Source organism: Danio rerio, chromosome 3 (assembly GCF_052040795.2).
Source record: "Danio rerio strain M-AB ecotype USA chromosome 3, GRCz13ab, whole genome shotgun sequence".
NCBI lineage: Eukaryota > Metazoa > Chordata > Actinopteri > Cypriniformes > Danionidae > Danio > Danio rerio.
In genome coordinates, this window is record NC_141023.1 from 62,723,386 (window position 1) to 62,751,007 (window position 27,622).

The following is a 27,622-nucleotide window of genomic DNA, read 5'->3' on the forward strand; positions in this document are numbered from 1 at the left end:
TTCATAAGGGAAAGGTAATGTGATGCTTTATTTGTTCCTCAACAGGGCATTCTCACAGACTCGGTTATGTTTTATGGCCACTATTCCGACTGTCAAAATGGAAGTAGCGAATGTTTTGAGAATTACAACATTCCTCTGGCCTATATTTTCACTTTTGGAACTGGCATGTTTGTCACATGTGTAAAGCTTGTTTACAAGTAAGTCTTTATCAATTTCTCAAACCAAGATTTAGCTTTAGCTTGTTCCATCAGAGATTCCGATTGTTTTCTTTGTCTGCTTTCAGCATGTCTAAAGCATTCGGAAAGAGCCAATCATCTACGAATACCAGAAGTCTTGTTTTTAAGGTTTTTTGCTCATGGGATTTTAAAGTCTACAAGAAACGGTCTGTAAGACTGCAGTCAGTGAACATCTGCACTCAGCTGAAGGTGTGTGGACATCCAACTTCATTCAGTTTAATGCTATGGTATGCTCTGGAGCCCTAATAATAAAGGTAATAAAGTTAGAAAGTGGGTTGCACGTTTGCCTCACAGCAAGAAGGTCGCTGGTTCAAGCCTTGGCTGGGTCAGTTGGCATTTCTGTGTGGAGTTTGCATGTTCTCCCTGTGTTCACGGGTGCTCCGGTTTCCAATAGTATCTGGATGCAGCCTTTATGATGCAAGCTGAGATTTCATCACTCAGCGATGCAATGTCAGACACAATGCACTCAAGTGGAGTGAGTGACGTCACTGTGATGGGTAGGGTTAGGGGTTGGGTTAGGTGAGCCCATTAAAATGCATTGGATGCAGCCCAGTGGAGTTTGCATGTTCTCCCTGTGTTCACGAGTGCTCCGGTTTCCAATAGTATCTGGATGCAGCCTTTATGATGCAAGCTGAGATTTCATCACTCAGAGATGCAATGTCAGACACAATGCACTCAAGTGGAGTGAGTGACGTCACTGTGATGGGTAGGGTTAGGGGTTGGGTTAGGTGAGCCCATTAAAATGCATTGGATGCAGCCCAGATTGCACCACTGCACCAGGTCTGCATCCAGACCCCTCTCTCGGTTTCCCCCACAAGTCCAAAGACATGTGATATAGGTGAATTGGGTAGGCTAAATTGTGAGTGCGAATGAGTGCGTATGGATGTTTCCTAGTGATGGGTTGCAGCTGGAAGGGCATCCGATGCGTAAAACATATGCTGGATAAGTTAGCGGTTCATTCCACTGTGGTGACCCCGGATTAATAAAGGGACTAAGCCGATAATGAATGAATGAGACTTCAGCTTTAATAGTGTTTGTCATTATGCATATCACACTGATTGATAATGAAAGCTTTATTTGTGTCTGTGTTTTAGGAGATGTTGTCAGAGCTCAGCTGCAAAAAACAAAAGAGGAACTTGTGTTCGATGTTGAGATGGTTGAGTTTACACTTGCTGGTATGGTCCATTTGTCTGCTGTGCATGGGCGCCTGCATCTTTGCAGTGAATTACTTCCACCTTGTCAGGGTAAGGGTCTTCACAGCGTTGAACAGACAAACCGAAAGGCAGCAGGACGATTAAAAAATAACACAAATAACGGAAGAAAAAGACTAGTCATATCCTGTTTATGCACTGGCTATTTTTGTTGACTCATTACATGGCAGCTCTGAAGGCAACTCCTTGGCTTCATTCAGTTTAATGCTAATTTATGCTCTGCAGCACTCATATTACTGAAAATTAAGGTAAAAAGTAGCCCTGATGAGGCCAAGTAAGGTGATCTGTGCTTAACGCTGAATGATTTATTTCCCCAGACATTTTCGAATACATTCACACAACCCCTGCTGAAAAATCCAGCTTAAACCAGCCTAGGCTGGTTGGCTGGTTTTAGCTGGTTGACCAGCCTGGTTTTAGAGGGGTTTTGGCCATTTCCAGGCTGGTTTCCAGCCATTTCCAGCCTGGTCTTAGCTGGTCAGGCTGGAAAATGACCAGCCAAATCCAGCTAAAACCAGCTTGATCAGCCTGGTTTAAGCTGGATATAGCTGGTTTTGGCTGGACTCCCAGCTTGGCTAGGCTGGTCAAGCTGGTTTTAGCTGGTCATCTCCCAGCCTGACCAGCTAAGACCAGGCTGAAAATGGCTGAAAACCAGCCTGGAAGTGGCCAAAACCCCTCTAAAACCAGCCTGGTTGACCAGCTAAAACCAGCCAACCAGCCTAGGCTGGTTTAAGCTGGATTTTTCAGCAGGGACTTTATATACTTTACAGAATATTATACTTGATTGAGGCTGTATGTTACAAGAAGATGAAGCTTTGTTTTGGCTCCACGGTTCATTGCTGTAAGCCATCATTGCAAGCCAGGCTCATTCTGAAAACATACCGCTATATAGATTTCTGGAGAAATTTATGTAGCCAGAGTTATGTATGGCTACATTTCATCTTTAAAACAAACACTATGGGGTGGATCAGACCCCCTGAGACTTTTATCTTAGGGGTCATATAAAGGCAATTGTCTATGGTATGAAAATACAAGATGTGCAGCACCTGAAACTACGGATGCTGGAAGCCATGTGCTGGCATTTCTTCAAACATTGGATCCAAGATGGCCGACTTCAAAATGGCCACCATGGTCACCACCCATCTTGAAAGTTTGCCCCCTCACATATATTAATGTGCCACAAAATGGACGTTAATATCACCAACCATTCCCATTTTATTAAGGTGTTTCCATATAAATGACCCACCCTGTAGAATGATGTTTATTTAACCCTCATGGGGATATTTTGACTCTTAATTTGGCTACAATTTTATCTTTGTTTCAGCAAATTAGGATTTTTGGGGACTAATCTTATTTTGACACACATTTTGGAAAAATGCTTTGAAAATTTTCAAAAATTCAACAATACACTCTTGGCAAATTAACTATCCTTTCGTTGTGTTGGTGGCTATTTTTGCCCCATTGACTTATATTATAATCACATTTTTGGAGCGCAAAGCCATAGCACTATACAATGCATTCCTCATTGTTGCTAGTTTTCCCTGTTGAGAAGAGGCAATCTTTTTCATTTTTACTGTTCATCAGTTGCAGTGCAAAAGAGCTTAGTTTCTGGCTAACAGTTAAAGTCAGAATTATTAGCCCCCCTTTAATTTTTTTTCTTTTTTAAATATTTCCCAAATGATGTTTAACAGAGGCGAGGCAGTTGCACAGTAGGTAGTGCTGTTGCCCCAGAAGGTCACTGGGTTGCTGGTTTGAACCTCGGCTCAGTTGGTCTTTCTGTGTGGAGTTTGTTTTCCCTGCCTTCGCGTGGGTTTCCTCTGGGATTCCCCCACAGTTCAAAGACATGCGGTACAGGTGAACTGGGTAGGCTAAATTGTCTGTAGTGTATGAGTGTGTGTGTGAATGTGTGTGTGGATGTTTCCCAGAGATGGGTTGTGGCTGGAAGGGCTGCGTAAAAACTTGCTGGATAAGTTGGCGGTTCATTCCGCTGTGGCGACCCCAGATTAATAAAGGGACTAAACCGACAAGAAAATGAATGAATGATGAATGATGATTAACAGAGCAAGGAAATTTTCACAGTATGTTTGATAATATTTTTTTCTTCTGGAGAAAGTTTTATTAGTTTTATTTCGGCTAAAATAAAAGCAGTTTTAAATTTTTTAAATGTCATTTTAAGGTCAATATTATTAGCCCCTTTAAGCTATTGCCTAGTTAACCTAACTAACCTAGTTAAGCTTATAAATGTAACTTTAAGCTGTATAGAAGTGTCTTGAAAAACATCTAGTCAAATATTATTCACTGTCATCATGGCAAAGATAAAATAAATCAGTTATTAGAGATGAGTTATTAAAACTATTATGCTTAGAAATGTGTTGAAAAAAAATTCTCTCTGTTAAACAGAATTTGGGAAAAGAAATGAACAGGGGGGCTAATAATTCTGACTTAAACTGTATATCCTTACACGTAATATAGTGTGTGTGGACATGTGTAAAAGAGACCATTGTGCACTAACCTTGATATGTTTGAGAAAAAATAAACAGCTCAGCTCTTAGAACATAGTAAGTGTATTTATGCACACACACACACTATAATCTGCTGTTTTACTTTATAGAATTCCATATAAAAGTCAGACACTTTTTTGCACAGGCTTATCTGAAGAGTTAAGGCTGCCAACTGATCATCAACAGTAAAAATGTAAAGTTTTACCTCTTCACAACTGGGAAAAACACCAACAATCAAGAAAGCATGATTGTAGCATCACAGCTTTGCGATCAAAAAATGTGGTTATAATGGAAGTCAATGGGGCAAAAACAGTCACCAACATAACGAAAGGGTAGACAGTTTGAACAACACACAGGGGTTCATACTCTGATGATGTTTGACCAGTTCAATCTATTTTTTAGCTATTCCTACGAATATAAACATTCAACTTAGGACTTTCTAGCACTTCTTTTTCTATATTATTGCTATACATGTGTACTGTTTGTGAATGTTTTATTTGAGATGTTCTTTATGTGTCTGCAGCCGATCAATTCTCATGATGCTGAGCCTGTGTATTTGCTGATCCTGCCTTTGGCCGTGTCTGCCTACAGTCGTCTGCTGCCTGTTCTCTTCGACATGCTATCCAGAGTGGAGCAATACAACTCACCAGACATCCGCATTTATGTGTCTATCGCAAGGTCAGAAAAGGCTTCGCTAATTTATTTAGCACAGCGTCTCTTCACACGCTGTGTGTTCACTTCCTGTTAATTCCCCGTTGAGATCAGATCTGCTTCTGCTCAGAGTACCAGGAGGAAGCTTTTGTGTGTTTCGTCTTTTTGAATATTGCTGCTCATTCTTGTGTGACTCTTTAATGTCTGTTGATGAACAGTGTGTCTGGTTTATTAATGAGAAACTAACCAAACCATTCAAGAGACAGCTCAATTCCAACATGCCAAATTTCTCTACATTTACACACACTCAGGTGGTTTTAAAATTTGAGTTTCTTTCATCTGTTGAACACAAAACAAGATATTCTGAAGAATGTTGGGAAAAAAGCATCCATAGCAGTAACAAAAAAGTAATTTCCACCATTCTTCAAAATTGTGTCCAACAGAAGAAAAGAAACCCAAACAAGTTTGAAACAAATGGAGGATGAGTAAATAATGGCAGAAATATAATTTTTAGGCTTTATAATTCTGAACAAGATTTAAACATGACATTATTCTACAAACCTTTACATCTACATTTAAAATAATCTCGAGTTTGTTCAATGCTTTATCATATTTGCTAAGCATAGAAATGCTATTATTAACGTTACACGCGCAGTCTTCCTGAAATGATGAACACAACTTAGTAACGTTAGTCCATATATAATTTAAAATGAACCAAATTGCAGATCAGTGATAACAAATCATAACGATATCATTATGCTTAATGTGTTGTAACATGCTTGAAAAGTGAATTAAAGTAAGTTGCGTCGAGATGGCACTGCTTTAATGAAAATCATGCAAGCAATCTGCTTAGCGTAACGTCATGTGCAAACAGTAACGTTAAGTTATGCATATAGTGAAACGATATCATCTAAAAATACCAAGGGACGGCAGAAAATATCTAACGTTAATTCGCAGAAATGCGAGTCAATATCGATCATATCAATGAACTAAGTCACAAAAATTGGCCAAATCAAATCACAAATGAAGTAAATACCTTACCTTAATAATCTCTTGACCAGTTCTTCAGTATCTACCTTGCTGCCGTTGTCATCCCTCAGTGTTGTCATTTCCGTTGTTGCGCGCCATCAGTGTTTGAAATTGATGCGCATGCCCGCCTTGGAGCCTTCAGTGTTTTTTTAATCTACATCCGCATTTGTTGCATTACTTCAAGAAATTAGATATAGTTTATGTAATTTGATCAGGTTTGTTTCGAATCCATTCAATACATGTTAAGACAGCATAATTCTTACCAATAATAGTTATTTAAATCCTTTTTAAATAAACTTTATTTAAATTATTTGCCTAATAGTAATTATAAGCAAGAATCATTTTTTTGAGTGCATACGTTAAAAATTAAGTCCACGACAGAACAAAAAGTAGGATCTCCAAGTGATTCCAAGTCTCTTTTCATATAAATGTTGTGCTCACCATTTCATTAAGGGAGGTTAATATTAAATTAAACAAATGAATAACGATTATAAAAAAGATATGGTTGTAAAGGCTCCTACACACTGGGACGCTTTTCGTTTGCGTTTATCGTCAGCGTTTTACAAGACGTCTTTCCGTATTCAAACCCAAGCAATTTTCACTGGCGTCAAGCAGAAGAGCATGCAAAATCACTCCTTGACGTTAGATGGCGCTACATAGCTTTAAGCTTCCGACACTCGCTTGTAACACAGAAGAAGAGGAGGAAAGGAAGTTCATACGCTTGTTCTTCAAGTTACTGGTGACTCGAATAAGCATAGATGGTTTAAGCAGCAGCTCTAGCGATAAAGAAATGGTTAGTGTTCACCAGCGCAATAAGCAGCTCCACGTTCATATCGCCTCTGGGCATCTTCTTCAATGTGCGCCAGGGCCGGAGTGGGACTCTTTTTCAGCCCTGGAGTTTCAAGCCTTAGACCGGCCCACCTCAGTTCACCACTGACTATAATAAAATAATGTCATTTCCAATTCAGTTTCTAATTACACTATCACGTCTTTTTTGAGAAAACAGCTGTTTTAGAACTTCAAATGTTCAACAACCCTTACAGTATTTTTATGTCTTAACAATAAAAATGAAAAAAAAAAATTTACATTCAGATGAGGTCCGAACCCGGGTTGGTGGCGTCATAACCTAACGTGCTTACCACTGTACCACAACAGCTATACATTAAGTAGTGACTTATCTAGTTATATCATCATTAACCTGCAGGCTGCATCTTGCTCACGAGGCTACTAGAAAATAGATAAAAAGAGCAGAGCTGCGGTAAAATAATGAATAAGAAGGCTGTGGTCAAGTAAATAAATAAATAATTTTTAAAAAGTGTGACTGCTGAGAGCAACAGATTCTGGAGCTAGGAACACCGGCCCTCGCGGCCAAAAAACAGACCGGCCCACCGGGAATTCTCCCGGTCCTCCCGATTAGCCAATCCGGGCCTGTTGTGCGCTCACAATGCGCTTGAGTGCCTCCAAGTGCTGTTTACTGTATCTTCAGCAGCTCCGTGCATGTGAACAAAAGTGCCAACCTGATTGGTGGAGAAGGTTTTGACAGGGTGCGTCAAAACATAAAAACGAGCATGAGGCGTTTTATTTAAATGACGCTTTTGCGCCTGCGGTTTTGTGCAATGGTGTGCACGATCACATTGACGCCCTTTATTTAGTCACGAGGTGTTAAACGTCGACAAAAAACGCGAGCAAAAAACGTCTCGGTGTGCACGAGCCTTAAGACAGTTTTTTTTGTGTTGCCAATATGCTTATTTTTATATAGTTTCTATTGGTGTGTGTGCACTATTGTGTGCAGTATTTATATGCTTATAACCACCTCCGAGCATAGTGGGGGTCGCGAGCCACTGGAGTTGTTATTTTAGGTGTTGCGAGCTGAAAAGTTTGAGTACCCCTGCACTAGAGGGCGCTGTTGTCATTTTGCGAGTCTGAAATACATCACTACATTGTGTTGCATGTTTTATATACACATTGTTTTTGTACACATCCACAAGAAGGCGGCATTTGCCATACAGATCACCTAGAGCAGGCATGTCCAAACTTGGTCCTGGAGGGCCGGTGTCCTGCAAAGTTTAGTTCTAACCCCAATCAGACACACCTGGGCTAGGTAATCAAGCTCTTACTAGGCTTTCTAGAAACATACTTGCAGGTGTGTTGAAGCAAGTTGGAGCTAAAATCTGCAGGACACCAGGGCTGCGTCTGAAACCACCTACTACTCAGTATGTACTGCATTTGAATTTAAACGTACTACTCGGCCGTTAGAAAAGTACGTTCTATACTGTATGAATGTGAAAAGTATGAATGGAATTCGGACGTACTACATCCGCCATTTTGTCATGGTCACGTGACCTAACTGCGTCAATTGCGTCGCTTTACTCCCATTCATGAATTCGCTCGCGGGGCATCATGGGATAACGCAGCATGCATGGGATGTTCACTCTAGAATCTCAACGGGAGTAGTAAGTCATCCGGGTCCTTCTCGCATACTGATTTTCGAATTCTATGAATTCGGACATACTACTCGGCTCGCTTATGATTTTAGCGTACTATATAGTATGGAAGTATGCGGTTTCGGACGCAGCACAGCCCTCCAGGAGCGAGTTTTAGAACCCCTGATATAACCTATATTTAATCACTCATGAAAATAACTTCAGATTATAATATCTTACTTAAAATGCTAACCACTCATACTTTACCGTGTTGGTTTGTAACAATTTTTGTAAATTTGTTCAAATAGTCAACACATAGGGCTTGATCTCACTTAAGATTTCAGAATTCTTATGCAACATTTTACAAACAAATGTGAAAATCCATTTTTTAAATGATGATCTCGTAACTATAAATAGTTTAAAGAGTTGCTGTAAAAATAGTTTATTTATAGCCATAAATGTCCTGTCGAGATTAATGAGATATGTGACATTTATGAAGACTTAGTGATGAGACTGCTACTAAGATAGATAAAAATGTCACACAAGTATTCATCCAAGACCTTTCGTTTCTTCTCTCACAGGAATCTGTTGTTGAAGGGCTGCATTTTTACTGCCTTGTGTCTCTGGTTTGGAGAAATTAAACCGAAAAAAAATGAACAGGTGACAAACAACATGCAACACTTATAGAATCACTGTTGTGATTATTTCCAATAAATTATTCAAAGCAATATTAAGCAGAAAATCTTAATAAATGTTGATATGTTTCTACCTACTTTAAAAAATACTATAGTAAACACTATAGCATATATATATATATATATATATATATATATATATATATATATATATATATATATATATATATATATACATAGCATTTTTTAACCATACTATAGTAAATCATTGAATTGATCTCTTATGATGTTTCTATAGTTGCTATAATAATACAAGTACAGTAAAATAAACAAACGACTAAATACTGTAATTTTCTACAATTACAGGGTATATTATGCTACATCACACCACAGTTTACTGTAGTAAAAACTCAAGTTTAGTACATGATTTATTACAGTTTATCAGTTCACTATACTGAATACATACAGTGTGATACATTCATTAACAAAGTGTAATGTATACAGTATACTACACTTTTTTGGGTCAAATATACTATTGTATTTACTATAAACTACTATAGTATTTTTTCTTGTGTGTTGGGTGCATGAGAAATATAATTTTAAAGTTAAAATTTGTTACAGTTAGTGAAATATGAATTAACTTATTCATGTTCATTACAGTGCTGGGAGACAATGGTGGGTCAGGAGCTTTACCGTTTGATTGTGATGGATCTAATATTTGAAGTGCTGTACATCATCTTGGCGCAGTTCTTTTGGGGGTAAAATAAGTTCCCTTTCATTCGATCACTCCAAGTTATGTCGGAAATGACAGATTGTCCCTGGGAATTTCACTGGGAGCCATACCTGCCAAAATTTGTCTGTGAAAATCTGTGAGAACGGGGGTGTTGTGTTCAGGGTTGAGGTGTCTGATGTCTGAATAACACTGAGAACCTGTGAGTTAGTAACTGTACTTTGGTATTAGAAACTCTACTGTGGAGCAGGGTTCGGGCAGCCGCTGTGTTATGATATTACAAGTTGTCAACACGGGGGTGTTACAGACTATACCAAAAAGCTGTGTTCCGCGCGGGAAGCGGGGGGGGGGGGGGGGGGGGGTCTTGGTGTATGTTGGTTAAAATTACGGGAGTATTCCGGGAGAAATAACAAAACGGGAGGGTGGTGGTAGATGAGATTCTGAAATACAGGAGACTCCCGGAAAAAACGGGAGTGTTGGCAGGTATGCTGGGAGCTTAGAGCAGACTAGTTCCTTTCAGAAGGCAGATGAGCACTCAGACAGGACTGAGGAACACAGTGGGTGCTAATTCATTGGCTGAAATCCTTCACATTTCACATTCCTCGTCAGCTCAACTAGCCCAGGCTTCAGATGGGTGTGCTGTTTTGTCCTTTGGGATGGTCACATTTTGATTTGATGACTTGGAGAACAGATGTCCATCAAAGGGTACCTTTGGGGTGCCTTCGGCCCATGACCTTGAGTCAGACATAATAACTGCCTTCCTGGGCAGCTTTGGTGGTGTTGGAAGTGGCAAGTGGAGAGTGCAATTGCGGGCATTGTCTGCAATAGGCTGCCACCTTGGAGACAACACCTCCAGCATAGTAGGCAGACAGACTGCTACATGGGATCCAAAAAGAACTGTCCCCTTCTTTCCGGAAGTGCACAAAGTCCTCATACAGGAATGGAGGGTGTGTTTTTTCCCAGTCCTTAAGGCCTTCAACGCACACCATCCTGTATGGAGGAATGTATGAAACTATCCCCTATATGGATTTGTGGGCAATGTCTGCAAAACCGACACCACCTCGAGGGGTAATCTAAAGCTCCCGTTCAAAGCATGTAGCTGCATTCCTACACTGCTGCAGGCCAGGCTGCCTCTGCCCTGCATGCTATGCACATACTGTACCAACCAGGCACATACCAACCAATAGAACCAGGGACAATATTTAGCTTAGCTGCATGGTAACCTCAAAAGAACCTTTGTCATGAAAATGCCTTTGCTCTCTTGACACACCAAGTCAGCTACTCATGCCCTGGGGAAGGCGATGGCAACACTTGTGGTCCAGGAATGCCACCTCTACCACCCAGGCTGAACCTACTAGATATGTGAGACACTGATTTCTTAGCACTGTCATATTTCAGGCTGGCCCTTTTGGCCTTTTTGGTAATTATGGGCATTTTCTCTGGGAGTTCTCAGCAGTCACAGCAGCCTGCAACATCGGCCAGTGGCTGCAATGAGATCTGTCCCCAGATGGGCATGGCACTTGGGGACACATTGATTGACCACTCCGCTTTGGCACTATACACTCAGTCCCTGGATGGATGTTGTCGAACTGACAGATGCTTTCAGTTCAGGCTGGAGCGCTGTGTAAGCTAGCATGCAGCTGCAGGTTCATAAACCGGACCCATCATTTCAATTGTCTAGAGCTTTTGGCAGTGTTTCTTGGTCTCTACTGGTTTTGAACAGTGTGGCAAGGAAAACACATACAGCTCAGGATGAACTTTACAGCTGTGAGCACAAATATCAATGACCTGGAACAATATGCTTCTATTGCATCTTACAGCTCGCAGCCGCCCCTCCCTGGCACATTCCACTGAGGAAGGGCCTCCTTTCTCAGAGAGCAACATCTAGCACCCATACCCAGATCTCTGTTTGGTCCATAGTGAAAGATTTAGTTGACCTACCGACCACTGTGGATTACATTTCAGGCTAGAGCCCCCTCTAAAAGGTGCGCCTATGTCCTGAAGTGAAGTATTTAGTAAAGGACCCTGGTGTTGGCCCATTGAATTTTTTTCTGCCTGCTTTGTCAACCTTTGTTCTGGGGATTGGTGGCAGCTATGCTTGACCCCCACTTGGTGATCTCATATGGATCAGTCAGTCACCCATAGGTGTACTCATGTCTTCCCTTCCAGCTAACCATCTAATTTATAGGTAGCGCTCTCCCTGTTTAGGGCTAACCCATCCCTGCTGAAAAAACAGCTTAAACCCACCTAGGCTGGTTGGCTGGTTTTAGCTGGTCAACCAAGGTGGTTTTAGAGGGGTTTTGGCCACTTCCAGGCTGGTTTCCAGCCATTTCCAGCCTAGTCTTAGCTGGTCAGGCTGGAAAATGACCAGCTAAAACCAGCTAAAACCAGCTTGACCAGCCTGGTTTAAGCTGGGCATAGCTGGTTTTGGCTGGGCTCCCAGTCTGGCTAGGCTGGTCAAGCTGGTTTTAGCTGGTCATCTCCCAATTCATTTTTTAAGTGAACGCTTCGGGGCAGTATGAGTTTGTTCCTTTTCGCGCTTACTGGCTGACCGCTTACCTCCATGTGGCGGGCTTTCCCGCCGCAACCAGTTTGTCCAGTTAGCTTGTCATGTATGTCGGCGGACTTGAGATGCAGAGAGGAGCTGACCACGATGACGACGATGACGGGGTTCGAGTCCAGGGAAGAGTGGTTCCAGAAATCAGGTAAGACAAAAACAGAATCCAATCATTCAGACCGGTCCAATCAATCAAACCAGTCAATCATTCAGCCAGTCAGACAGACTCGCAAGAGACATTTGAGATGCAAAAAAAGCGCACACAGCGGCCTTCCGTGGATTAGCGAAAACAAAAACTGCAAAAATACGTACCTCGTATTTTGCAGTCTCCAGAAACGTCCACGGGACTACGTTTTCAGAATGATCCTGGGTTGCCTACAGGGGTTGCACTTCCCAATTCATAGGCATTTTTGCCCCTTTTTTCAGAATCATCTGGTGATTTAGCCAATCTGTTGTTTCCGACATAACATCTCAGTTCTCTCCTTCTGGGAACAAGGGTTACATTTGTAACTGAGATATTCTCCTCATTATATATGACAGCCGTGATGTTTTGCTGGGATTGATGCTTCTTTCTGCTCTTTCAGGTTTTGTGTAAGAAATGTCACACTGAGAAGAAGAAAACTGGAGTTTGCCATTGCTCAAGAAGTCCTGGAGCTCATCTACAGCCAAACTCTTGTGTGGTACTGCAATTTCCGAAGCATTAAGAAACTTTATATTTTCCTCTTACAGCTTAACTTTAAAGACTTGTTTAACTCAAGAAGTATCATATGAGGCATTCTTAAGGTGAATTAAACCCTTACGTTTTATTCTTGTTTGCTTTATAGGTTTGGTGTGCTGTTTTCACCACTGTTGCCTGCAGTGCAAATTGGGAAACTTTATGTCCTTTTCTACCTCAAAAAGGTCTTCTTCTTAGTCATTTTAGGGTTACTTGAGTACTTACTTTAGGGTTACTCGCGGTACATAGATTATAGAGTGTAATGATTCAAATGTAAAGAAGTACTTCCACAAAAATGCAATTCTATTTTCATTTACTTACCATCTTTAGAGATAGACTGAATGCCCTGCAGCCCTGACATTGTGCCCAAGTTATTTTGTTTTTCATGAAGGACAGAAAAAAATAGCCAGAGGGAAGGAAACACATAGCAATAACTATAGGCGTAAAACTAAACTGCTGTAATGAAAGAGATAGATCACCTAAAGTAGAAAGTTTCCTCATTGTTTACTCACACACAAGTATTTAACTTTTATGAGTTTCTTTCTTCTGCTGAACACAAAACAATGGATTCTGAAAAATGTTGCAAAAAAAGGCAGTCACTAACATCCATAGTAGGAACTAAAATACAAATAAAGTCAATTCTCAGCATTCTTGTATATCGGGGGTTCTTAAACTTAGTCCTGGAGGTCCAATGTCCTACAGGTTTTAGCTCCAATGTGCCTCAACACACCTGCAGGGATGTTTCTAAACCGTACTAGAAGTTTGATTAGCTAGCTGTAACCAGGGGAAGTGACACTGACAACAGAGGTGCGGATCTACATGCAGGTTTATTAGCGAGGTCAGGCAAGCAGTGGTCAATACAGGGGCTAACAGATGTATAAGGGCAACCCAGAGTCGTAGTTAAAATAACAAGTAGCTGGTTACAAGGCAGGCAGCAAACAGGATTAAACAAATAAACAAGGCGAGGATCAAAAACATGGAAAAACAAGACAAAGGAAAATGCGCTGTAGTGTCACTACACAGAAAACAACACTCAGCCACAACTGTGTATTTGAGTTGTTCTTATAATCTAAGGCCCCGTTTACACTAGTGCGTTTTAGTTTTAAAAGAGCGTTTTAGATCAAAAACGATCCGCGTCCACACTAGCGTTTCACCTAGCGTCTCTGAACATATCTCCGTCCACACTACGCCACCAAAAACGTATATTACGTTACCATTCGCGCACTCTGGGCATGTGCGTTCTAGCATAAACAGAAAGCATGCGTCTCGCTCGGCATTTGGTTATTGTTAGTCAACAAACGCTGGTTGAACATTAAACGCGATGGCAAAGAAAGCAAGAGAGGTATTTTTGTCGACAGACGACGAGGTCGAGTTGTTACTAAACGTAACAAATGAATAACTGCACAAACTAATAACTGGCACCTAAAACAGACAATATTGCAAACAACACTCCCATTTCTGTGTCCATGTTGTTGTTTACAGTGAAGGCTGATCTGCTGTCTTTCAGTAGCGTTAAAGCCATGTGTGATAGTCATGTGATAGGGACTTGACGAATAAGGGAAGGATACGCAATGACACAATGTCTCCGTTTTTCCTCATCCACACTGAAACGGAGCAGCAGGGTTTTAGAATGAAAACGGCCTCTCCAGCGTTTTCCAAAATGCTCCGTTTTCGGCGATCGAGAACACCGGCGTAGTTTGGACGGATGGCGTAACCGTAGCAAAACTTATACGTTTTAAAACGAAAACGCATTTTTAAACGGGGCCTAAGTAATCAGTTTGTGAGCAGCTTCAGCTGTGAGTGTAATCAGTCAGGATCTGGAACATGTGTGTGTGAGCGGAGTGCATGTATGGAGTTGTAGTCCTTGAAATGGTGGAATTGTAGTCCGCTCACACTTGTGTTTTCCAGCGATCTATGGTGTTTTAGATCGCTGGTAGTCATGGCACTAGCTCAGGTATGTCTGATTGGGGTTGGAACTAAAATCTGGACATTGGACCTCCAGGACCAAAACTGAGAACCCCTGTTGTATATCTTCTTTTGTGATCAACAGCAAAAATGATGACCGAATTTCTATATTTAAGTGTGCAATATTAATTATTTAAAGATCTTTTATTATGATTATTATGAAATTAAGTATGTGTGTGTGTCTTCTTAGACCAGCTTGATGGTGAATTTCCATGCCCCCAAAAAACACTGGAGAGCCTCTCAGATGAGCAATCTCTTCATCAAACTCCTTTTCATCCCGTCCTTCACTGGAGCTCTTACATGTGTCATATACGTAATGTGGAGGTTTGTCTCTTAATACTATTACATTCGCATTACATTCTGTGTCATACCTATGAAGGGCTAAATCTAGAAAAGTATTGAGAAGAAACCACCTTAAAGTGTCTCTTAAGCCTGGTTTATACTTCTGCGTCAAGTGACCGGCGTAACCCTCGGCGCATGCAACGCGCGTAGCTGTGCATTTATACTTCTGCGCGCTGTCTCTGTTGGTCTGCATTAACACTTCCGAAACGCTAGTGGGCAGTGAGGTGTAAATGCTCCTCTGTGTCGAGTTTCTTCGCATGTGTTTTGCTTTTCCTGAACACTTCCGGGATGTACAAGTGGCTCAAACTCGCTCATTTTGTGGCAGGAACCGGCGGACGTGCAACAACTTTAACTATTCGGTAGACACAAAACAAAACTTTCCATCCGGAGCTCCTTCACGGGACTCCACACTTGTAAACAATCGCTCCATCAGGCTCGCACCATTCACACGGCTCTCGGTCCCGCCCAGACTCGTCAGCACTACCAAGCCGACCAATCAAAGAGCTTATGCTATGCATCGTTGCGACACGTAGTTACATTTTTAGAGAGGTGCATGTCAGCGACGCCGACGGCCACGGCGAAGGGCTATGCGTCAGCGCCGTAGCATACGCCGGCGTTTGACGCAGAAGTATAAATCAGCCTTAAGGCATAGGTCTCAAACTCGATTCCTGGAGGGCCGCAGCTCTGCACAGTTTAGCTCCAACCTTAATTAAACACAGATGATCCTGCTAATCAAGGATGTTTGCTACTATGAACTATTAAGCAGGAGTCGGAGGTGGTTGAAGCTAAACTTTGCAGAGCTGCGGCCCTCCAGGAAGTGAGTTTGAGACCATTGCCCTAAGGGCTCATTCACAACGAATGTGTCTTTGCTTCTAAAAATGCGAAACACAAGGCTTCAGACTGGTTTTAAAAACAGGACAGCATAAAGCACGAGGGTAGGGGTGTCAAAATTAATTGTTTCTTCGGTGCACCGCGATGCAGACACTGACAATTCGGTATCGTTTCAGTAATAATCATAATCGGTTATTATTTAATGACGTCATTTATCTCATATGCGAGAAAAGGCGAGCGCAGGTATTTACAACACTCCAGGCGCCAACTACTTAAAAATGGAGAAACTGTGCACAATTTTACTGTGTGTGTGTGTGTTTCCTGGACAGGCTTTCACTTACACTTACAGCAGAAGCCCCTTTTTCTCTGTGATTGAGGGAATGAAAGTGAACTCCATTTCTCTCAAGTTTAAGTTGCTTTATTGGCATGACATTCAGTACAGTATTGCCAAAGCACTTCAAATATGTAATATATTAAAACCATCAAATAAAAATATATATATAAATAAATAAAAAATTATAATAATAATACAGTAGATAAGAAATAATGATGGTTTGTTTTGTAGACGATTGAAACAAAATATTGCTTAGGGGGCTAATATTTTAAAAAAAAAATAAAAATCTGCTTTTATTCTAGCCAAAATAAATAGAATAAAACTGTCTCCAGAAGAAAAAATATTATAGGAAAATGTGAAATATTCCTTGCTTTGTTAAACATCATTTGGGAAATATTTGAAAAAGAAAAAAAATTCACAGGAGGACTAATAGTTTTGACTTCAACTGTATTCAAAGTATATTTCAGCAGGTTTAATTGCATTTTGTTGGCCATGTGGTCCTCCCTCACAGATTGAGTGTGCTCTCTTTTAGTGTCAAGCCCTCATCAGGCTGTGGGCCCTTCAGGAATTTTGACAGTATGCTGTTGATCATTGACCAGGCGAAAAATAGTCACAGTTTAAACTGGCTCAACTCGGCTTACATTCACTGGGTGTACAATCCTTTGTTCCTCTTCCTTATATCAGGAGCATTTTTGTGAGTATTTCTCATTCTTAGGCCTGCTGGGGGCCTTAAAATCACAGATTTGTCCCATCAGACATTTTTTAGCAACCTTCCCCCCTCCTTTCTTTCCAGAGCTATTATATACATTCACATGCAAGTTGTGGATGGCCAAAAGGTGATAACAGGAAGGTTGCAGAAGCAGATAAACTTTGTGAGTATATATGATCTTACTGTAATATACACTACCTGACAAAAGTCTTGACGCCGATCCCAGTTGTAAGAGCAACAAATAATAACTTGACTTCTAGTTGATCATTTGGAAAAGTGGCAGAAGGTAGATTATTTAGATTGATCATCTAATGAACTGCATCCCAATCATCACAAATACTGCAGAAGACCTACTGGAACCCGCATGGACCAAAGATTCTCACAGAAATCAGTCAAGTTTGGTGAAAGAAAAATCATGGTTTGGGGTTACATTCAGTATGGGGGTGTGCGAGAGATCTGCAGAGTGGATGTCAACATCAACAACCTGAGGTATCGAGACATTTGTGCTGCCCATTACATTACAAACCACAGGAGAGGGACAATTTCCTTTTTATACTTCAGCCTCATACAAGGTGCTCCAGGATTGGCCAGCCCAATCACCAGACATGAACATAATTGAGTCTGGAGTAAGATCATGGAGGATGAAGATGAATCCAAAGAATCTTGATAAACTCTAGGAGTCCTGCAAGAAGATAATAAGTCATTTGAGTCCGTGCAGAGATGTAAGGATGCAGTCCTCCTTGCACATGGGAGTTACTTAATATTCATTCTCTCTCCACTGCGCCATGACTTTATATGCTATACTGTACATTATTTCTGTTAAGTGACAAGACTTTTGTCGGAGCAAAGTCAAACCCTACTGTCCTAATAAAATCATTAAAAAATCAAGGCATGATCATATTTTATTTTGGTAAAATCAGTGCAATTTAGAGGCCTTTGCATTTTATATAAGCCACTTTTGATCCCAAATGATTCACAATAAGTCAAGTTATAATTTGTTGTTCCTAAAACTTGGTTAGGCAACAAGACTTTGCATTGTATTTACAAATGTACAATGCAATGTTTTGAGCACTTATTTGCATTTTAAATGACATGATATGTAATGTAGATTACATTTATATTCTGTGCAGTTCTTTAAACTTAAAGGGGTAGGTCACTATTTACTCTCACTTGGTGGTTCCAAACCATTATAAGTTTCAAACCTGCAAAGGGTGAGTAAATGATGACCAAATATTCAGTTTTGGATGAACTATCCCTTTATTCTGCATGTATACATTATAATGTGCATTTTTAAAAAGGTGATATCTATTTTATTTCTTTTTGTTGTTGTTGTTGTAAGTAGTACACAAGTGCTTTACACGATTCTGAGGTGTTATCAGGATGTTATTGTGTGGTTGTTGATTCAGCTTCCAGGAAATGGCTTTTATTTAACAAGAGCAAAAATATCTTCAGAGTATTTATCCAGAAAACCAACGCAATCTCACAGCAATTCGTAACTTTTTGATTTAGTGGCTAATTCGAATGAATTCGTACGATCTAATTCGTACAATTTAGTACGATTTGCTCATCACCCAATGACGGTTGGGGTTAGGGGTGGGGTTGGGTTGGGTGCCACGCCTCCTTTTTAAAATCGTACATTTTCGTACGACTGAACTCGTACGAATTAGCCACTAAACTGACAAAACGTAAAATACGTACGTTTCCTCGTGAGATCAGGCTGAGAAAACCAGTAAAACCACTGTAGCCAACTTACTAAATTTGCCTAATATTCAAACCACCTATTATACTGTCCTAAGTCCGTAAATTAATGCGCAAGCATTTGAATTTGAACATTTTTTGCCATTTTCTCAGTGAATAAGCCAATTTATTTTGATTTATTTTCAGTTTTATTAAACAGTTATAGCTATTAAAATAAGAGTTTGGTCTTCCAACATCTTTATGAATAGTACGACAATACATTTAGATTCAAACTAGTTATTGCAAAAAATAAAAATTCACAAACTACAATATGTCATTTTTATGTTTCTATATTTCCCGTTTAATTAATTTGGGTGTACTAATTTTTCAACTGAGATCTTAAGTTGTTTTGTTAGATTAGCTCCAGTTTTAGATTTGGTACAGACTAATATAATATACAATCAAAAATGTATTGTTGTAAAGCATCCTATAGGAAATAATAATTTAAAAGAGAGATCTGTGAAGGGCTGTACTCATTTATGCTGAGCACTGGGGGAAATGAGTATTGAACATGTCACCATTTTTCTCAAAAAACATTTCTAAAGGTGCCGTTGACTTGAAATTTTTACCAGATGTTGATGCCGATCAAATAAATACATATATGCAAAATAAAAACTATAAGAATTAGGTTACAGATGAAGTTATGTGTGATAAAATGAAATGACACAGGGAAAATTATTGAACACATGAAGAAAGGAAGGTGTAGAAAGACAGCCCAGACAGCAGCTGAAATCTCTCAGTAGTTATTTAACAACCCTCTTAACCCTCCTTCATCATTGTAAATAAATATTCGCTTCAGTCCAACATCTACATTAGCAGGTGGATGAAGATGAAACTAGGGTGGTCATTTCAGCAAGACAGTGATCCAAAACACAGCCAAGGAAACTCTCGGATGCTTTCAGAGAAAGAAAAACAAGCTGTAGAATGACCCAGCCAATCACCTAACCTGAATCCAATATATAAATACAAATTAAAGATCAGATTTGATAGACGAGACCCACAAAACCATCAAGATTTTTACACTCTGTTGAAGTCATGGGCAATGCATGTGACTTAATTCTCAATATGAGAGAAAAAAGGCCTTTTATATAAAGTATTAAATACATTTCTGTAGTCCAGTTGTTACGATAACCAGCGATCACTCTCCAGAGATCGCTGGTTTCCACTATAACCATGGACTACAGTTCCGCCTTCCTCTGGACTACATATGCATACACTTCTCCCAGACACTCATGCCTGCTCAATCATTTAGACTGATTACACTCGCATCACCTGAAGACTTTCAGAGACTGATTAGACACCATTCATAAGCCACTCATTCACTCACCCAGTTGGCCGAGTCTTGTTCGCTTCTAGTGATATTACAACGCGGTTCTCCTTGTCTGTTTCTCCGTATCTCTATCCTAGCCTTGTATATCCCTGTTATCCTGTTTAGCCACCAGCCTTACGACCTATTGCCTGTTCCTTGATTACAACTCTGGATTTGCCCGCATATACCCATTTATACCTGATTTGACCATTGCTTGCTTGACGTTGAATAAAACCTGCATATTGGATCTTACCTCCAGTTGTGTGTGTCACCCCCGGATGTTGTGTCATTTCATTGTTATTCCTCATAATTTTTACGGATTTTTTTTATTTTGTTATATTTTTATGTTTGTATCGTTTGGGTTTTTACCAAAATCTGGTTAAATTCCTTGTCAAAAGCTCTTTTAGAAACAGTATTCCCCATGAAAACAACAACAACAACAAAAAACTGTATATATGCTTAAGTTTTTCCCCCAAAACACATCTGAAAACTTTTTTTTAACACAATGTATTTGGCAACTTTAAGATATAAAAACTATAAAAAGGCACACATTTTGGCTATAAATAGCTCTTGCACTATTGAACATTAGCCTGGAGAGGGTTGGAGAGGTGACCCAAGGCACACACAAACACAAACATTCACTGACAATTTCTGACTAACATCTCTTCTGTCTTAGGAAGGTGAAGATAAGAAGTTCCTTATAGATAAAATCCAGGCGCTCAATGAGCTGAAATCTCAGCAGTGAGGTCAGTTTCCACTCTTTCAGTTTACTCAGAATTCCAAGAGTGATCTTATGCATTCAGGGTTTACTGAGAATAATTCCTTCTTTGATTTCCTTCTTGTGAACAGGGCTGCCTGTTTTCATGACATGTCACCTGTTGATCACTTGTGCTATCAAGGAAGAAAAAATCCCCTTAAAAACAACAAAAAAAGCACAACATAATACCTGAAAAACTGGCTCAACCAGTACATGCACGTTTATTTATGCCTGTCTTCTGCATTTTTTTCTAGGATTGAAGATGTGATGAATAATAAAAGAGAATAATTGCAAACAATAGCCAATGTGGAGTGATATATTTTCTAGACATAGGAGAACGGGTCTAGCGGATAGTTAAAAAGCAATATAAACAAATGGTTTACTGTATATTGAATGAAAACTGGTTGATTGGTGTTCAAACTGTTTAGTTATAAATAGTTATACTCAAAAAGAGCAAATTTAGGATAAGAGTGACAGAATCATGAGTTAAGATGGTGATTGTTATGGATAATTACTTATTGTTAATTATTTTTACCTAATATCCAGCCAGCAAAATTCATGTGGCTCAAATCCGGCCCACAGCAGACACTTACATCCGGCCCACATACCGCATGGAATGATAACACTTGGGCAGTCCGCTCCTGTTTGCCAGATCTGGGCCACAATTAAGCCAAAGCAATATCACATATCAGCCAGAATTCAACCAAATGAACCAGAACTGACCCTATTCTGAGCCACAGTTTGCTTTTATTCTGGCCCACACCAGACACTCTGGACTACATACTAAATGGGACGATGGCTCTAGGGCCTCCTCTCCTGTTTGTCAGATCAGGCCCACAAATAAGCCAAAGCAATACCACTTCTTAGCCAGAATTTAACCAAATGAACCAGAACTGACCCTATTCTGGGCCACAGTTTGCTTTTATTCTGGCCCAGATCTGGCCCACACCAGACACTCTGGACCACATACTGAATGGGACGATGGCTCTAGGGGCTCCTCTCCTGTTTGTCAGATCAAGCCCACAAATAAGCCAAAGCAATACCACTTCTTAGCTAGAATTCAGCCAAATTAACCAGAATTGACCCTATTCTGGGCCACAGTTTGCTTTTATTCTGGCCCAGATCTGGCCCACACCAGACACTCTGGACCACATACTGAATGGGACGATGGCTCTAGGGGCTCCTCTCCTGTTTGTCAGATCAGGCCCACAAATAAGCCAAAGCAATACCACTTCTTAGCCAGAATTCAACCAAATTAACCAGAATTGACCCTATTCTGGGCCACAGTTTGCTTTTATTCTGGCCCAGATCTGGCCCACGTCAGACACTCTGGACCACATACTGAATGGGACGATGGCTCTAGGGGCTCCTCTCCTGTTTGTCAGATCAAGCCCACAAATAAGCCAAAACAATACCACTTCTTAGCCAGAATTCAACCAAATGAACCAGAACTGACCCTATTCTGGGCCACAGTTTACTTTTATTCTGGCCCAGATCTGGCCCACACCAGACACTCTGGACCACATACTGAATGGGACGATGGCTCTAGGGGCTCCTCTCCTGTTTGTCAGATCAAGCCCACAAATAAGCCAAAGCAATACCACTTCTTAGCCAGAATTCAATCAAATTAACCAGAATTGACCCTATTCTGGGCCACAGTTTGCTTTTATTCTGGCCCACACCAGACACTCTGGATCACATACTGAATGGGACGATGGCTCTAGGGGCTCCTCTCCTGTTTGTCAGATCAGGCCCATAAATAAGCCAAAGCAATACTACTTCTTAGCTAGAATTCAACCAAATGAACCAGAACTGACCCTATTCTGGGCCACAGTTTGCTTTTATTCTTACTGTGTCGTATTTGCCAAAAGTGGCCCACACATGTTTTAAAATTACTGGGCCACATTTGCCATATTTTCTTTGGACCACTTTAGGTTCACAGCCGCAATAGCCAGAGCTTACTGTGCCAAATATTTGCCAAAAGTGGCCCACGTTTTTCTTAAGATATCTGGGCCACATTTGCACCTACCCACCTAGACCCAAATTACCTTTAAATGACTTTGCCACATTTTTGCCAACTGTGGCTCACATTTGTCCTCCATCATTTGGGCCAAATTTATCGTTTTCCACATTAGCCTCACATTCAGATTGCATTTTGTCATGAGTGCTAAACCTTTGCCTTAAATGGCCCATATATGAATTTGAATCTTTAGCCCCCCTTTGCCATTGTACAGGTGGGCCACTTCAGGCTCACATTCATTTTGTCTGAGCCAAAGGAGTACCACCAGTGCCGCATAACTGCCTAAAGTGGCCCACGCTTGTATGCTATCTGGGTAATGTACAATGTAAAAGACATCTGTTAATTAACAGGTTCTGTATTTGTGATTCACAAGTGTTTATTTATGGATGCGAATTACATTATTGGAGTTTTATTTCTGATCTGTCCACTATTGATGTCACAAGGTGTCTCCCCACAGACAATCGAGACTTGGAGGTTATTAAAAAAAAAACACTTATTTATTTACAAAAACCACACTTACTACAGAAACATGGGACACAGGCATAATTTGAAGGGTTGAAATTTTAATACCGCACAAAGAACTGAACCAAATACAGGGCTTTAACAACAGAAGACATAATTAAACTGATAAAAGCCACAAGCGGCATTATGGGGGTTGAAGCATTTAGGGACCTTTAATTCTGATCAAGTCAGAATTTATGGCTGACGTTAAAACACATCCGCGATGGACATGATGTTGACACACAGGCAAAAAAAAAAAAAAAAAAAAAATATATATATATATATATATATATATATATATATATATATATATATATATATATATATATATATATATATAATTTTATTATTTATTTATTTTTATTTTTTATTTTTTGCCTGTGTGTCAACGTTATGTCCATTGCGGATGTGTTTTAACGTCAGCCATAAATTCTGACTATATATATGGTTAAACTATTATATCAATAGCTTGTAAGAATGTATATTAATGATGTAATATAAATTATTTAAAGTTAAAGTTATTAAAGTGTTTGATTGACAGCAGATGTCTTTGGGAAAAGCTGCCCAAAAAGAGTAAATCTACCATATGATATGTAGATCAAGTGTATTTGTGAAAAGCTGGGTAAAATCAGCATCTTTTTTCTAGTTTTATTTTATTTTGCTTTGAAAAGCACCGACAACAGCAGTCTTGTGCTGCCATCCAGCAGCTAAAATGGTAATTGAACAACTAAAATGAGCATAAAGGCACACTGAAACTACTGTTTTTGAGACCTTTTGTGTGATCTCTACAAAATTTTGCACACCTGTTTACAATTATGTCACATGAGCACAACCAATTGCATGAGGTTTACATGTTAATTGGCATGCTGATCCATAATGAAACATTCCTTTCGTAAATGAGCCTTTCACAGCTATCCAAAATGTAGAGTTAAGCTTTTTTTCAATTATTATTTATTTACTGAGTCTAGAGATTACTACAACACTGGTTTCATGGCAATTGACCAAAAAACCAGGGAAGGCTGTGCAAAATTAGGTTTTTCATTTATTAATGAATCTTTAATGGATGGTTTGAGTGACAGGAGTGGTTTTAGTGTCAAACTCTTCGGTATGAGGAGGCCTATCATATCATATGTATTTTTTGTGCCTTTGTAAAAAAGTGGTGTAATAAACAATCAATTACAACCTCAAAAATTCATTCGTTCATTTTTTTGTCGGCTTAGTCCCTTTATTAATCCGGGGTCGCCACAGTGGAATGAACCGCCAACTAATCCAGCAAGTTTTTATGCAGCGGATGCCCTTCCAGCCGTAACCATTCATCTTTTCAATTATTTTTGGACCAATATTTTTTTAAATAAAGATGGAATGACTGAAGATTGCTCTTTATTTCGGTCAGTGTGTTTTATTCATTCCAACACTGCTAAGGTCAATAATCTTCACTCAATGGGACATTGTATTGCAAAGTAAAAGCTATGTCAGAGTGAATTCTCAGGAACTGTGAGCTCATGCTGGCAAGATCTCAACATGCCATCAATCATCATGCATTTAGTGGGAGGAGCTTCTCATCACATTCACACTATAAATTTCATATCAACCTTACACAGAGGAGCTACTTTGGTTCATTCGTCTGACGGTATCAGAACATATCAACTACTGTCGGCTTTAGGTATGTATGATTATCTTATTTCGTTTAAACTTTCAGGTTTCTGGTAATGTTTTTAATATTAAAAGCTATAGTGGTTTAATGGATATAACGTGAAATCTGTTGCACTATTGTCATTCTATTGTCTTTCTACTTTTGTATAGACATTAAACTATTCAACAATGGAATCCACCAGACCTTTATATATTTGCCTTTCTGAAGACCATCAGGAATTTCCAAAATTTGGAGACTGGGTAAAGTGTGAACAAATTGTCACACATTTAGAAATTAACCTTCTTACACACACAAGACTTGGTTTACATTATTTAACTATACTGAAAGCATCATTCTCTGCTCAGCTATCTCAAATATGCTATCATATAAAATATATTTTAATTATTTTTTTTCAAATAATATCTCAAGCGCTGTTTAAAACAGCAAGAAAATTTAGATAGTCTTTGATCTTTTAGTCCAGTTGGAATAAAGTTATTTTAAAATAAACTGTAAAAATTGTGAAGGTTATATTATTAGCCAATTTCAATATTATTAACCCCCATTATTAATATTATTATTACTTATTCCTCATTATTTAATTCATTATTTTCAACTGGCTACAAAACAAGCCACTGTTGTCCAATGACTTTCATGGAGGGTAGAAAAAGCATAACATTTTTGCAGTTTTGTTGATTTATTATTATAAAATTTTCAAATTTCATGTTTTTTTTTTTTCCTTTTCCTCCATATCTATTAGAGATATTGTAATATCCTAGACGTAATATCTGACAAATGATTGCTTGCAAAGTCAAGTTCACCAACATGACACTACACAGACAGAGAAGTTGTTTGGGAAATATCATCCTTTCTTCCTTTTTATTTCAGGATCATGGGATTTTCGTTACGAATCTGAATCCACATTTGACCGACAGCGAGCTCCGCTGCCACTTTGAGAAATTTGGCACAGTTACAGAATGTGTTGTAAGTACATTTATATGCATTTTTAAATAATATTTGAACTTTATTACCCGGAAAAATCCTTTGCATGGCCAAATGTATGAGTGAACTCTTTTCAAATCAAATTTGGCTGCTTCAGCTTTATTATAGAATTGCTTAGATAAATGAAATGTCATTACAAGCAATACTTTTTATGGGTGCATCAAACATAAAGTCAGATGTGCATTAAATCAAGCATAAACCATTGTTGGAAGTCCTCACTAACCACTTTCTCAGCTTCATTCAGCCTCATTGACAACTGAAAAGATTTAATGAGTGTGTGTGTGTTTTGTACTTCTTCTGGAGAAAGTTTTATATCTTTTAGAATATATATATATATATATATATATATATATATATATATATATATATATATATATATATATATATATATATATATATATATATATATATATGGGCGACACAATGGTGCCGTAGGTAGTGCTGTCGCCTCGCAGCAAAAAGGTCGCAGGTTCAAGCCTCGGCTGGATCTGTTGGTGTTTCTGTGTGGAGTTTGCATGTTCTCCCCACATTCGCGTGGGTTTCCTCCGGGTACTTCGGTTTCTGCCACAGTCCAAAGACATGCGCTACAGGTGAATTAAGAAGGCTAAATTTTCCGTAGTGAATGAGAGTGTATGGATGTTTCCCAAACATGGGTTGCAGCTGAGAGGGCATCCGCTGGATAAGTTGGTGGTTCATTCCGCTGTGGCGACCCCAGATTTATAAAGGGACTAAGAGACTATAAGAAAATGAATATACATATATATTGATTGTCCAATGGCTTGCCTGATTGATTTAACTCTTCTATTTAACCTAATTACCCTAGTTGAGCCTTTAGATTACACTTTACTAGTATCTTGCAAAATAATTGTGCAAGCAAGACAAAATAAATGAGTTATTAAAACTATTGTTTAAAAATGTGTTGGAAAAAATCTGCACTTGGGAAGAATTAGAAAATAATTAATTTCAGCTTTTTGTTTTTCGTTTCCTTTCGTGAACAGATAAGGACAGACAGCTCTTCAGGATGGCCAAAGGGTTTGGGCTTTGTGAGATATTCGTCTTCTGGAGAAGCGGCAGCAGCACATGACGCCGGACCTCATTGTGTCGGAGGATTTCAGATACTCCTCAGAAAGGTCATCACACCTAAAGTGAGTGAAACCTCTTAGCTGTGTCAATTTCAAATTTTTTGGTGACTTGCTGTACAGCTTTTTTTCAGTTGACTCAACTTTTAACCCAAGTACTGTACTTGGCTTAATTTAAGTCAACTCAGAAAGCTCTGTAGCAAGTTACAAACTACTACACCAAGTATAGATCAGCACAGCTTGAAAACAATCAACATTTTTTTTCCAGAAGGTGTATGGCAGCCAGTTGAACGCTCTTCAGGGCCAGTCCTTTCGTGCAGATGTGTGTGTGAACTAGAAGTGGAAAGCCTGAAGAGATTTGCACTCATCTTACATCACCCTGTTCAATGAAATCTGAACTAAATGTGACCTTTCTGTGTGATGCTCCGTCCTTCCATTATCACATTATCAATCTTGTTTTAAAGTCTGTGAAACGCCTGTATTATAAGAATAACTTTTTATATATATATACTTTTTATACTGTGTCTGAAATGTTTATTACATTTATCTTAACTAACACTTTTTTATTGAGTTTGTAATTGTGCTTCGGTGAAAGAAATCCTTTATTTTTAAGGATGTTTCCCCTGAAACTGTGAACATTGACTTAACTCAATCTTTAAATAAAGATCCTCTCTTTCTGTTATCTTTTTGTAGTCCGTTAAGCTGTTTATTACACCCAGTC

General features: G+C 39.3%; 2 protein-coding genes and 1 long non-coding RNA gene across 4 annotated transcripts in view; 2 read left to right on the plus strand and 1 right to left on the minus strand.

Moving 5' to 3' along the window:
- The window catches only part of tmc6a (transmembrane channel-like 6a), a 37,642-nt gene extending 16,673 nt beyond the window's left edge, over positions 1-20,969 (plus strand). For both annotated transcript variants that reach the window (XM_087245278.1, XM_087245279.1), the window contains exons 8-20: positions 46-197; positions 284-425; positions 1,331-1,480; positions 4,469-4,623; positions 8,630-8,708; positions 9,344-9,441; positions 12,555-12,650; positions 12,795-12,870; positions 14,841-14,974; positions 16,690-16,851; positions 16,951-17,029; positions 20,589-20,658; positions 20,762-20,969. In XM_087245278.1, coding sequence (XP_087101404.1) covers positions 46-197; positions 284-425; positions 1,331-1,480; positions 4,469-4,623; positions 8,630-8,708; positions 9,344-9,441; positions 12,555-12,650; positions 12,795-12,870; positions 14,841-14,974; positions 16,690-16,851; positions 16,951-17,029; positions 20,589-20,657 — 1,392 coding nt within the window. In that variant the 3' untranslated portion in view covers position 20,658; positions 20,762-20,969. The remainder of the gene's footprint in view (positions 1-45; positions 198-283; positions 426-1,330; positions 1,481-4,468; positions 4,624-8,629; positions 8,709-9,343; positions 9,442-12,554; positions 12,651-12,794; positions 12,871-14,840; positions 14,975-16,689; positions 16,852-16,950; positions 17,030-20,588; positions 20,659-20,761) is intronic.
- Positions 20,278-23,438, minus strand: LOC147846104 (uncharacterized). Its single transcript, XR_015481419.1, has 3 exons — positions 22,446-23,438; positions 21,812-22,272; positions 20,278-21,440 (listed from the first exon to the last, which is right to left on the minus strand). It is a non-coding gene; the product is annotated as an uncharacterized LOC147846104 (long non-coding RNA).
- A 151-nt stretch (positions 23,439-23,589) lies between these two features.
- Positions 23,590-27,582, plus strand: LOC101883902 (heterogeneous nuclear ribonucleoprotein A1-like 3). The gene is made up of 5 exons (XM_087245327.1): positions 23,590-24,853; positions 24,994-25,083; positions 25,709-25,804; positions 26,821-26,967; positions 27,170-27,582. Exons 2-5 carry the CDS (start codon positions 25,012-25,014, stop codon positions 27,236-27,238), a joined length of 384 nt encoding a protein of 127 aa, XP_087101453.1. The 5' UTR covers positions 23,590-24,853; positions 24,994-25,011; the 3' UTR covers positions 27,239-27,582.
- The last annotated feature ends 40 nt before the right edge of the window (positions 27,583-27,622 follow it).